This window comes from Macaca mulatta, chromosome 9 (assembly GCF_049350105.2).
Source record: "Macaca mulatta isolate MMU2019108-1 chromosome 9, T2T-MMU8v2.0, whole genome shotgun sequence".
Classification (NCBI taxonomy): Eukaryota; Metazoa; Chordata; class Mammalia; order Primates; family Cercopithecidae; genus Macaca; species Macaca mulatta.
In genome coordinates, this window is record NC_133414.1 from 50,747,099 (window position 1) to 50,759,995 (window position 12,897).

General features: G+C 37.1%; 1 protein-coding gene across 1 annotated transcript in view; it reads right to left on the reverse strand.

Moving 5' to 3' along the window:
• The window catches only part of LOC106996187 (ankyrin repeat domain-containing protein 30A-like), a 72,066-nt gene that overhangs the window by 27,841 nt on the left and 31,328 nt on the right, over positions 1–12,897 (reverse strand). The window contains exons 13-14 of the mRNA XM_077947954.1: positions 2,247–2,325; positions 1,866–1,924 (exon numbers count right to left, since the gene is read on the reverse strand). Coding sequence (XP_077804080.1) covers positions 1,866–1,924; positions 2,247–2,325 — 138 coding nt within the window. The remainder of the gene's footprint in view (positions 1–1,865; positions 1,925–2,246; positions 2,326–12,897) is intronic.

Sequence of the window (12,897 nt, forward strand, 5' to 3'; positions counted from 1 at the left end):
CTACTGACTGGGTTACTGAGCAAAGAAAATGAATCATATTCCCCCAAAAATTCAATCGTGTGCATATTTCAAAAGGAATTAAATTCAAAGTATCTGCCTTACACTGTAGTCCTTGCAAAAAATAACAGGGCATTTCAAACAAAATACAACACAATTAAACATTTGACATATGCATAATTACAGATTTTTTGTTAAAAATTATGCACGGCATGAAGAGAATTTTCAGAGTATGTCATGCAGAGTAGGAATAGAATTCTGTAAAAGCTGTTTCACTCAGGAAAACAAAGACTTAAGATAATAAGAACAAATTTTACAAGTTTTTTGCTGATAAAGAACTGCGTGAATAAAAGATTCATAAGGAAAACATATTTTTGTTATTTTTAAATGAAAGCAAACAATCATTAGATAAAGTGTGCAATTCATTCTTAAGACATAACTTCAAAAAAGTAGAGCAAGCCTTCATAAAAAGAGAAAAATAAAAGCATGTATTCATGAAACATCTAACATGTGCCAGACACGTATTTGCAGATTTTTCTTCACCTTAGAATAATGAGGATGATGACGATGGTGGTGGTTACCCCACTTTCTACTTCCTAGTCGTTCTAGGTTGTTAAGAACAAAATGATGAACAAATATGTTCCACTGTTCTCTCTGTTCAGAATGTTTTGCTCCTAAACTTTCATATGGCCTACTCTTCATCTTTGAGATGGAGATTAAATGGCAGTCTCAGACAGATCTACTCTGACCATAGAATTCCACTCCCATACCCGTGCTAATTATAAAGTTCTTCAATTTTCTCTAACCAAACATTCTCTATTTTGTTTTTAAGAAAAATTTATAATGACTCATAAGTGTTTTTTTGTTGTTGTTTTTGGGTTTTTTTGTTTTGTTTTGTTTTATTTTTGAGATGGAGTCTTTCAAGTCCCAGGCATTATCGTTTTAAGTTCCAAGTTGAGCAAGACTAAGGCTACACTTTAAACTCTTTGTCTCTGAATCCAATTAGAGCCTTTGTACATCTAGATATACACAGAATTATGTATTTGCCCATAAATGAACAGAGAAATTATTTAGTTTTTAGACAAACTCAACTTCAGAACTCAAATAGATTCCTAGTGCCTTCTAAGTCTTATTTTCTTTTGCACTATTCTACATTGGCTTCATAATTAATCCTGCAAATTAGCAGAATTGCACTATGCAGCTATTATCTACTTGGCACATGATTATAAAGTATGTTCTGATAAATGTCAGAAAATAAATGCTTTTTCTCTCTTTTTTTTTTTTTTTTTTTTGCTTTTCTTTGAGATGGATTCTCACTCTGTCACCCAGGCTGGAGTGCAGTGGCGCGATCTTGGCTCACTTCAAGCTCCACCTGCTGAGTTCACACCATTCTCCTGCCTCAGCCTCCCGAGTAGCTGAGACTACAGGCATGCACCACCAAACCCGGCTAATTTTTTTATGTTTTTAGTAGAGACAGTTTCACCATGTTAGCCAGGATGGTCTCAATCTCCTGACCTCATGATCACCCACCTTACGGACACATGCAGAGGTGAGAGTATAAAGTCAAATCATCTTTTTATGTTTTTTTTTTTGTTTTTTATTTTTATTATTATACTTTGAGTTCTAGGGTACATGTGCGTAACGTGCAGGTTTGTTACATATGTATACTTGTGCCATGTTGGTGTGCTGCACCCATCAACTCATCAACACCCATCAACTCGTCATTTACATCAGGTATAACTCCCAGTGCAATCCCTCCCCCCTCCCCCCTCCCCATGATAGGTCCTGTTGTGTGATGTTCTTTTTATGTTTTAAGATTACTCATTACTTAAGTTTTAAAATTGCAACAACAACAACAATACACATACCTCAGAATCTGAAGATTCTGTATCTTCTTTTTGTCTTGATTCTGATGTGGGTATCTTATCTACAAAATGTTATTCACAGACACATATATGAGAACATTTATTACTGTAAATTGTAATACCATATACAAATCTATTGCCATTTGTGAGTATTTCAAAAACAAAACTAACAGCAAAAATAGAATTTCAGAATTGAAGCAGGTTCAGTAAAAAGAATTGATAGCATGAAGAAAGATATCAGAAAATATTTTTTTAAATAGCCATTGTATTTCGGTCTATAAAATTGTTTTGTAAATAATAGCACTTAAGCATAGAAAGATTTTCAGAGATATTCACTAATGTACCACTTCTATTATTTTGGTATAAAAATAAAATTGTCATTACTTGTTTGATCTTCTGGAGCTTGTTCAATAATGTCAATATCATTCTCGTGTTGTCCAGTTACTGTCTTTGTTGCTTCCTCCTATTACAAACAATAAACAAAAGCAACAACAACAACAAAAAACTTCAGGAAAAAAATGTGTTTATTCACTCACACAATTTATCAGTAAGACAAAAGAGAACAACAAGAAAAAACATACACTGTATCTATCAAATCATAGGCACTATCCTGGGAGAAGCAGAAAATGTACATGGAAGACAAGTTCTGGCCTATATTCAAGAAATGGTAGAGATATGTGAAAACAAAAAAAGAACAGAAAAGTATAATTCACCAGTTCTACAATTTAAGTCAATAAAATGCATAAGAGTACGAAGGAGAGAACAATGAGTTTTACCTGAAAAGCAGAGAAAATGCCGCCATAATGGGGCCATATTTGGAAGGACAGGCAAAGTGCAGAGTCAGGATACAAAGACTCTAGGTACAACAGCATGTGCAAAATAATAAGGCATGAAACAACGTGGCAACTGAGGGATGCCAAAGTGATGTGGTAAAACTGGAACACAGTCAGAGCAAATGAGTTGAAGAGACAAAAAATGGGACCAAACCATGTAAGATATGTGTCACGCTAGAATGTGAACTTAACCCTTCAGGTAATGGGTATCCGCTCAATATGCAGATGAGTTACATCATTACAAATATATTTTAGAAAGGTGACCCTTCCAGTGATGTAAAGATAGTTGAACATGGGGAGACGGGGCAAAACTAGAAAGGAGTACTTCAAAATTATAGGTAGATGGTTAATTATGGTAATAAGATATGAAAAATTATAAGAAGGTAGATAATACAAATTTTGGTGTGTGACTGGCTTGGTGACCTGGAGGAGGGTTGAAGTGCAGGATGTGGGGGACAGTTGAAATGCAGGTTGAAGTGTTTGAGCAGTTCATGGCTACTTCCTAGATGTTATTTACTAGGATGGGGAAACCAGATGACTGAGTAGATTACAAAGAGTCAGAAAAGAGGCAGGAAAAGAATAAAAAAAAAAGATGCTTTCAGTTTGAGACCTCTAAGATTTGAGGCATCTAAGGGGCTTGGAAGAAAGATCTGGATAAATACATTTGGAGTATGAGTAGATGACCTACATGAGGAAAATTACATAGTGATAAGAAAATTAATATTTATAAGATAGACTAAATGGGTAGAATTAAGCAACACAAATCTATGCAGACTGTTGAAATTTTGAAAATGAAATTAAAGGAGAGAGAAAAACGTGGGATTAAGTTTCTAAGTTATATATTTCCAAATTTGTTCCAAGAATATAATTTTATTGATATAGGTAAATATTTCTGAAATATTATTGCAATAGGCATCTTTGAATTGAATGAAAACATTTAAATCTACAACAACAAGATTCTGTAAAACCACTTTTATAAAAACCTTGAAATTTTTAATTGTGCAAGAGAAATGCTTACCTATAGAATTATGAGGCATTTTTAAGTACTACTATAAAGTGAGATAGAAATGTGAAACCCCACTTTAAAATTCACATGCTTTTCTTATGTTCCTGTAAACAATATAATACTAACTCGAATTGCCTATTTACACCATATAGGATGACAGTTTAAAATTGGAGAAAAGATCTCACATAAAGAAAATTAAGCAATAATTATTCGAGTTGAAGATTTAATAGTTTATATATATATCTATGACTGTCAAGCAGGATTCAGTATTCACAGGTGAAGAAAGAAACTAAAAACTTGAAGTCAACAGGATTCCTGAGTTTTAGAAACAAACAAACATGGGCCGGGCGCGGTGGCTCAAGCCTGTAATCCCAGCACTTTGGGAGGCCGAGACGGGCGGATCACGAGGTCAGGAGATCAAGACCATCCTGGCTAACACGGTGAAACCCCGTCTCTACTAAAAAATACAAAAAAAAAAAAAACTAGCCGGGCAAGGTGGCGGGCGCCTGTAGTCCCAGCTACACGGGAGGCTGAGGCAAGAGAATGGCGTGAACCCGGGAGGCGGAGCTTGCAGTGAGCTGAGATCCGGCCACTGCACTCCAGCCCGGGCGACAGAGCGAGACTCCGTCTCACAAAAAAAAAAAAAAAAAAAAAAAGAAACAAACAAATATATGTGCAAGGTTTAATAATTATGAAGACTAAAGTTAATAAGGCTTCCTGGAAATAATATAAAATATCTCCACTGTAAGAGATATATTTAAAAGTAAAAAGTGGGGGAGGCAGAGCAAGATGGCTGAATTGGAAGAGCTCCAGTCTCTAGCTCCCAGTGCCAGCAACACAGAAGACAGGTGATTTCTGCATTTTCAACTGAGGTACTTGGTTCATCTTACTAGGGACTGCCAGACAATCGGTGCTGGTCAGCTGCTGCAGCCCGACCAGCAAGAGCTGAAGCAGGGCAAGGCATTGCCTCACCTGGGAAGTGCAAGGGGGAAGGGAATCCATTTTCCTAGCCAGGGGAACTGAGACACACAACACCTGGAAAATCGGGTAACTACCACCCCAATACTGCGCTTTACCAAGGGTCTTAGAAAACGGGCACACCAGGAGACTATATCCCACTCCTGGTCGAGAGGTCCCATGCCCACGGAGCCTCCCTCATTGCGAGCACAGCAGTCTGCAATCTAACTGCAAGGCAGCAGCCAGGCTGGGGGAGGGGCGTCCGCCATTGCTGAGGCTTAAGTAGGTAAACAAAGCCTCTGGGAAATTCGAACTGGGTGGAGCTCACAGCAGCTCAAAGAAGCCTGCCTGTCTCTGTAGACTCCACCTCTGGGGACAGGACACAGCTAAACAACAACAACAACAAAAGCAGCAGAAACCTCTGCAGACGCAAACGACTCTGTCTGACAGCTTTCAAGAGAGCAGTGGATCTCCCAACGTGGAGGTTGAGATCTGAGAATGGACAGACTGCCTGCTCAAGTGGGTCCCTGACCCCTGAGTAGTCTAACTGGGAGACATGCCCACTAGGGGCAGACCAACACCCCACACCTCACAGGGTGGAGTACACCCCTGAGAGGAAGCTTCCAAAGCAAGAATCAGACAGGTACACTCACTGTTCAGCAATATTCTATCTTCTGCAACCTCTGCTGCTGATACCCAGGCAAACAGGGTCTGGATTGGATCTCAAGCAATCTCCAACAGACCTACAGCTGAGAGTCCTGACTGTTAGAAGGAAAACTAAGAAACAGGAAGGACACCCACACCAAAACCCCATCAGTACGTCACCATCATCAAAGACCAGAGGCAGATGAAACCACAAAGATGGGGAAAAAGCAGGGCAGAAAAGCTGGAAATTCAAAAAATAAGAGCACATCTCCCCCAGCAAAGGAACGCAGCTCATCACCAGCAATGGATCAAAGCTGGATGGAGAATGACTTTGATGAGATGAGAGAAGAAGGCTCCAGCCCATCAAACTTCTCAGAGCTAAAGGAGGAATTACGTACCCAGCGCAAAGAAACTAAAAATCTTGAAAAAAGAGTGGAAGAATTGATAACTAGAATAATTAATGCAGAGAAGGCCATAAATGAACTGACAGAGATGAAAACCATGACACGAGAAATACGTGACAAATGCACAAGCTTCAGTAACCGACTCGATCAACTGGAAGAAAGAGTATCAGCAATTGAGGATCAAATGAATGAAATGAAGCGAGAAGAGAAATCTAAAGAAAAAGAAGAAAAATAAATGAACAAAGCCTGCAAGAAGTATGGGATTATGTAAAAAGACCAAATCTACATCTGATTGGGGTTCCTGAAAGTGAGGGGGAAAATGGAACCAAGTTGGAAAACACTCTTCAGCATATCATCCAGGAGAACTTCCCCAACCTAGCAGGGCAGGCGAACATTCAAATTCAGGAAATACAGAGAACGCCACAAAGATACTCCTCGAGAAAAGCAACTCCAAGACACATAATTGCCAGATTCACCAAAGTCGAAATGAAGGAAAAAATCTTAAGGGCAGCCAGAGAGAAAGGTTGGGTTACCCACAAAGGGAAGCCCATCAGACTTACAGCAGATCTCTCGGCAGAAACTCTCCAAGCCAGAAGAGAGTGGGGGCCAATATTCAACATTCTTAAGAAAAGAATTTTAAACCCACAATTGCATATCCAGCCAAACTAAGTTTCATGAGTGAAGGAGAAATAAAATCCTTTACAGATAAGCAAATACTTAGAGATTTTGTCACCACCAGGCCTGCCTTACAAGAGACCCTGAAGGAAGCACTAAACATGGAAAGGAACAACCGGTACTAGCCATTGCAAAAACATGTCAAAATTTAAAGACCATCGAGGCTAGGAAGAAACTGCATCAACTAACGAGCAAAATAACCAGTTAATATCATAATGGCAGGATAAAGTTCACACATAACAATATTAACCTTAAATATAAATGGACTAAATACTCCAATTAAAAGACAGACTGGCAAACTGGATAGAGAGGCAAGACCCATCAGTTTGCTGTATTCAGGAGACCCATCTCACAGGCAGAGACATATATAGGCTCAAAATAAAGGGATGGAGGAAGATCTACCAAGCAAATGGAGAACAAAAAAAAAAAGCAGGGTTTGCAATACTAGTCTCTGATAAAACAGACTTTAAACCATCAATGATCAAAAGAGACAAAGGCCATTACATAATGGTAAAGGGATCAATTCAACAGGAAGAGCTAACACTCCTAAATATATATGCACCCAATACAGGAGCACCCAGATTCATAAAGCAAGTCCTTAGAGACTTACAAAGAGACTTAGACTCCCATACAATAATAATGGGAGACTTCAACACCCTACTGTCAACATTAGACAGATCAATGAGACAGAAAGTTAACAAGGATATCCAGGAATTGAACTCATCTCTGCAGCAAGCAGACCTAATACACATCTACAGAACTCTCCACCCCAAATCAACAGAATATATATTCTTCTCAGCACCACATCACACTTATTCCAAAATAGACCACATAATTGGAAGTAAAGCACTCCTCAGCAAATGTACAATAACAGAAATTATAACAAACTGTCTCTCAAACCACAGTGCAATCAAACCACAACTCAGGACTAAGAAACTCAATCAAAACCACTCAACTACATGGAAACTGAATAACCTGCTCCTGAAGACTACTGGGTACATAACAAAATGAAGGCAGAAATAAAGATGTTCTTTGAAACCAATGAGAACAAAGATACAACATACCAGAATGTCTGGGACACATTTAAAGCAGTTTGTAGAGGGAAATTTATAGCACTAAATGCCCACAAGAGAAAGCAGGAAAGATCTAAAATTGACACTCTAACATCACAATTAAAAGAACTAGAGAGGCAAGAGCAAACACATTCAAAAGCTAGCAGGAGGCAAGAAATAACTAAGATTAGAGCAGAACTGAAGGAGATGGAGACAAAAAAAAAACCTCCAAAAAACAATGAATCCAGGAGTTGGTTTTTTGAAAAGATCAACAAAATTGATAGACCACTAGCAAGACTAATAAAGAAGAAAAGAGAGAAGAATCAAATAGATGCAATAAAATATGATAAAGGGGATATCACCACTGACCCCACAGAAATACAAACTACCATCAGAGAATACTATAAACACCTCTATGCAAATAAACTGGAAAATCTAGAAGAAATGGATAATTTCCTGGACACTTACACTCTCCCAAGACTAAATCAGGAAGAAGCTGAATCCCTGAATAGACCAATAGCAGGCTCTAAAATTGAGGCAATAATTAATAGCCTACCAACCAAAAAAAGTCCAGGACCAGATGGATTCACAGCTGAATTCTATCAGAGGTACAAGGAGGAGCTGGTACCATTCCTTCTGAAACTATTCCAATCAATAGAAAAAGAGGGAATCCACCCTAACTCATTTTATGAGGCCCACATCATCCTGATACCAAAGCCTGGCAGAGACACAACAAAAAAAGAGAATTTTAGACCAATATCCCTGATGAACATCGATGCAAAAATCCTCAATAAAATACTGGCAAACCAGATGCAGCTGCACATCAAAAAGTTTATCCACCATGATCAAGTGGGCTTCATCCCTGCGATGCAAGGCTGGTTCAACATACACAAATCAATAAACGTAATCCAGCATATAAACAGAACCAAAGACAAAAACCACATGATTGTCTCAGTAGATGCAGAAAAGGCCTTTGACAAAATTCAACAGCCCTTCTTACTAAAAACGCTCCATAAGTTCGGAAGTGATGGAACGTATCTCAAAATAATAAGAGCTATTTATGACAAACCCACAGTCAATATCATACTGAATGGGCAAAAACTGGAAAAATTCCCTTTGAAAACTGGCACAAGACAGGGATGCCTTCTCTCACCACTCCTATTCAACATAGTGTTGGAAGTTCTGGCTAGGGAAATCAGGCAAGAGAAAGAAATCAAGGGTATTCAGTTAAGAAAAGAAGAAGTCAAATTGTCCCTGTTTGAAGATGACATGATTGTATATTTAGAAAACCCCATTGTCTCAACCCAAAATCTCCTTAAACTGATAAGCAACTTCAGCAAAGTCGCAGGATAAAAAATTAATGTGCAAAAATCACAAGCATTCTTATATACCAGTAACAGACAGCCAAATCATGAATGAACTTCCATTCACAATTGCTTCAAAGAGAATAAAATACCTAGGAATCCCACTTACAAGGGATGTAAAGGACCTCTTCAAGGAGAACTACAAACCACTGCTCAGTGAAATAAAAGAGGACACAAACAAATGGAAGAACATACCATGCTCATGGATAGGAAGAATCAATATCGTGGAAATGGCCATAGTGCCCAAGGTAATTTATAGATTCAATGCCATTCCCATCAAGTTACCAATGAGTTTCTTCACAGAATTGGAAAAAACCACTTTAAACTTCATATGGAACCAAAAAAGAGCCCGTATTGCCAATACAATCCTAAGTCAAAAGAACAAAGCTGGAGGCATCACGCTACCTGACTTCAAACTATACTACAAGGCTACAGTAACCAAAACAGCATGGTACTGGTACCAAAACAGACATATAGACCAATGGAACAGAACAGAGTCCTCAGAAATAATACCACACATCTACAGCCATCTGATCTTTGATAAACCTGGGAAAAACAAGAAATGGGGAAAGGATTCCCTACTTAATAAATGGTGCTGGGAAAATTGGCTAGCCATAAGTGGAAAGCTGAAACTGGATCCTTTCCTTACTCCTTATACGAAAATTAATTCAAGATGGATAAGAGACTTAAATGTTAGATCTAATACCATAAAAACCCTAGAAGAAAACCTAGGTAATACCATTCAGGTCTTAGGCATGGGCAAGGACTTCATGTCTAAAACACCAACAGCAACGGCAGCAAAAGCCAAAATTGACAAATAGGATCTCATTAAAGTAAAGAGCTTCTGCACAGCAAAAGAAACTACCATCAGAGTGAACAGGCATCCTACAGAATGGGAGAAAATTTTTGCAATCTACTCACCTGACAAAGGGCTAATATCTAGAACCTACAAAGAACTCAAACAAATTTACAAGAAAAAAACAAACAACCCCATCAAAAAGTGGGCAAAGGATATGAACAGATATTTCTCAAAACAAGACATTCATACAGCCAACAGACACATGAAAAAATGCTCATCATCACTGGCCATCAGAGAAATGCAAATCAAAACCACAATGAGATACCATCTCACACCAGTTAGAATGGCAATCATTACAAAGTCAGGAAACAGCAGGTGCTGGAGAGGATGTGGAGAAATAGGAACACTTTTACACTATTGGTGGGATTGTAAACTAGTTCAATCATTATGGAAAACAGTATGGCGATTCCTCAAGGATCTAGAACTAGAAGTACCATATGACCCAGCCATCCCATTACTGGGTATATACCCAAAGGATTATAAATCATGCTGCTATAAAGACACATGCACACGTATGTTTATTGCGGCACTATTCACAACAGCAAAGACTTGGAATCAACCCAAACGTCCATCAGTGACAGGCTGGATTAAGAAAATGTGGCACATACACACCATGGAATACTATGCAGCCAGAAAACAGGATGAGTTTGTGTCCTTTGTAGGGACATGGGTGCAGCTGAAAACCATCATTCTCAGCAAACTATCGCAAGAACAAAAAACCAAACACCGCATGTTCTCACTCATAGGTGGGAACTGAACAATGAGATCACTTGGACTCGGGAAGGGGAACATCACACACCGGGGCCTATCATGGGGAGGGGGCAGGGGAAGGGATTGCATTGGGAGTTATACCTGATGTAAATGACGAGTTGATGGGTGCTGACGAGTTGATGGGTGCAGCACACCAACATGGCACAAGTATACATATGTAACAAACCTGCACGTTATGCACATGTACCCTAGAACTTAAAGTATAATAATAATAAAAAATAAAAAAAAATAAAAGTAAATTATTCTTCCAATGATAAGTTTGTTTACTCTGTTATCAATCTTCCTTTGCATATTCTATAATAATAGGTACTTTAAAAAATTCACCAATGTTGATTACATTCATTTGATGTGTGTATATAGTACCATCACATACAGATATTATGAGCAAAAATCTCAGAATATTTCTAGAGATTACTAATTTCTCCATTTATTTATTTCAGAGTACTGAAGCTTAAAAGAGATTTTTCTCTTTTAAGAGACACAGAAGAAAAATCTTGTTCATATGATCAGAAAATTTAATTTTAATAACAAGTTTAAATAAAATGCTTATTTATTTATACTCTATTTTCAAAAATATTCTAAACAGCTGCCAAGGTTATATCAAAGAGTGAGATAAATTAGTTAAATAACTTAAGAATATGTCAAATATTAAGTTAGAAATCTGAAATCAGAAACCAAAGAATCAAAATTAGTAATTCACAATAAAGCTGACAAGGTCTAAAACAGATTTTCCTTTGCATTCTATATTAATATGAGTATGGCTACATTAAATATAAAACATAAAGTTACTAAAAGAAGTGAGAATTAAATTTTCATGCCTTGTTTATAAATTTTTTGTTGACACACTATAAATGTACACGTTTTAGGGGTACATATTATCACTTAATACATTCACATAATCAAATCAGAATAATTGAGATATTAATTGCCTTAAGTATGTATCTTTCCTTTATGTTAGATTCATTCAAATTATTCTCTACTAGGTATTTTAAAAAGTACAACAAATTGCTCTTACCTATACTTGTCCTTATGTTTTCTTCCAGTTTTTTTATTAAAATCAGCTATAAGTCACTCAAAAACACCTGAGCTATAATTTATTAGCTGGCTATGTTTTCTTAATTTTTATTTTAAATAATTTATATCATATCTTTTATTATAGAGAGTTCCTGCTCTCATTGAAACCAATATTTTTGCTGTGTATTTATAAAAATCTGTCTCATCTTGACTCTCTCATGTAGTCTCTATGATTATCTTACCCTTCTTCAAAGACTTATTTCCTATCATCCCCTTCACCTAATTTATTATTATATAAATATGGTGGTATCCATTAGATAATTTTTTTAACCAAAATAATCTAGGACAAAAATTTACCCTTACATAGTTTATAGTATTACAGAAATAATTAAAATTTAAAAATTACATGTTATATTTTGAAATATCTCTTCACAATTTACAGTTGTATTAGTTACCTCTTGCGTGGAAAAATGTGAAACTTTAGTTTTTAATAGTACCTTGTTTAACTGGGTTTGCTTTAAAATGGTATAGGTTGTTTCTATTCTGTGTGGCAAAAAGCTAAGTATAAATAACTGTATAAATTCTGCTTCTTCCAAGAAACAGAGAGAAACAGAATAAGTCATGGGGGGGCAATGATTGATTAATGAAAATCATATGTAGCAACTAAATAGAAACTTGTAATAAATAACAATTGAGACAGAGATGCCCTCAAAAGCAGATACTGAAAAAACGTGTTCTGTGAGAAAAAAGTCTGGGGTAAATCATTTTTAAAAAGGTGACGGAGGAGGGAGAAACAAACAAGAGACATGATCAGTCAATCAAGTATGAGCTTCAGTCGTGAAAGAAAAGGAGAAACAACTACCCTAAGACATGTGACGAAATACATAAAATACAGACTTTTGTTAATAATATATTCCCATAATGCTGATCAGTATTTACACTATAATTAGTTATTTTGTTAATATCTGGGTAATCAAGATTTTAATTTTATTATTATATAATAAGACACTCAATTAGTTAAACATGGTCTTCAATCAATACCTAAAAGCCAGAACAGTCTTACTACAGAGAGAGAAAAAATTTAAAAAGGAATGTTTCATAAACTTTTCACCTGAAGAAATTATTGGTAATAAGAATTTCAGAGTAATGTATTCCTTGAAAACATATGTTTAATAGAACATGAGTTTTGGCTGGGCTTTGTGGCTCAGGCCTGTAATCCCAGCACTTTAGGAGGCCGAGGAGGGCAGATCATGAGGTCAAGGGATCGAGACCATCCTGGCCAACATGGTGAAACCCTGCCTCTACTAAAAATACTAAATTAGCTGGGCGTGGTGCCACACACCTGTAGTCCCAGCTTATGTAGGAGGTTGAGGCAGGAGAATTGGTTGAACCAAGAAGGCAGAGGCTACAGTCAACCAAGATCATGCCACTGCACTCCAGCCTGGGTGACAGAGT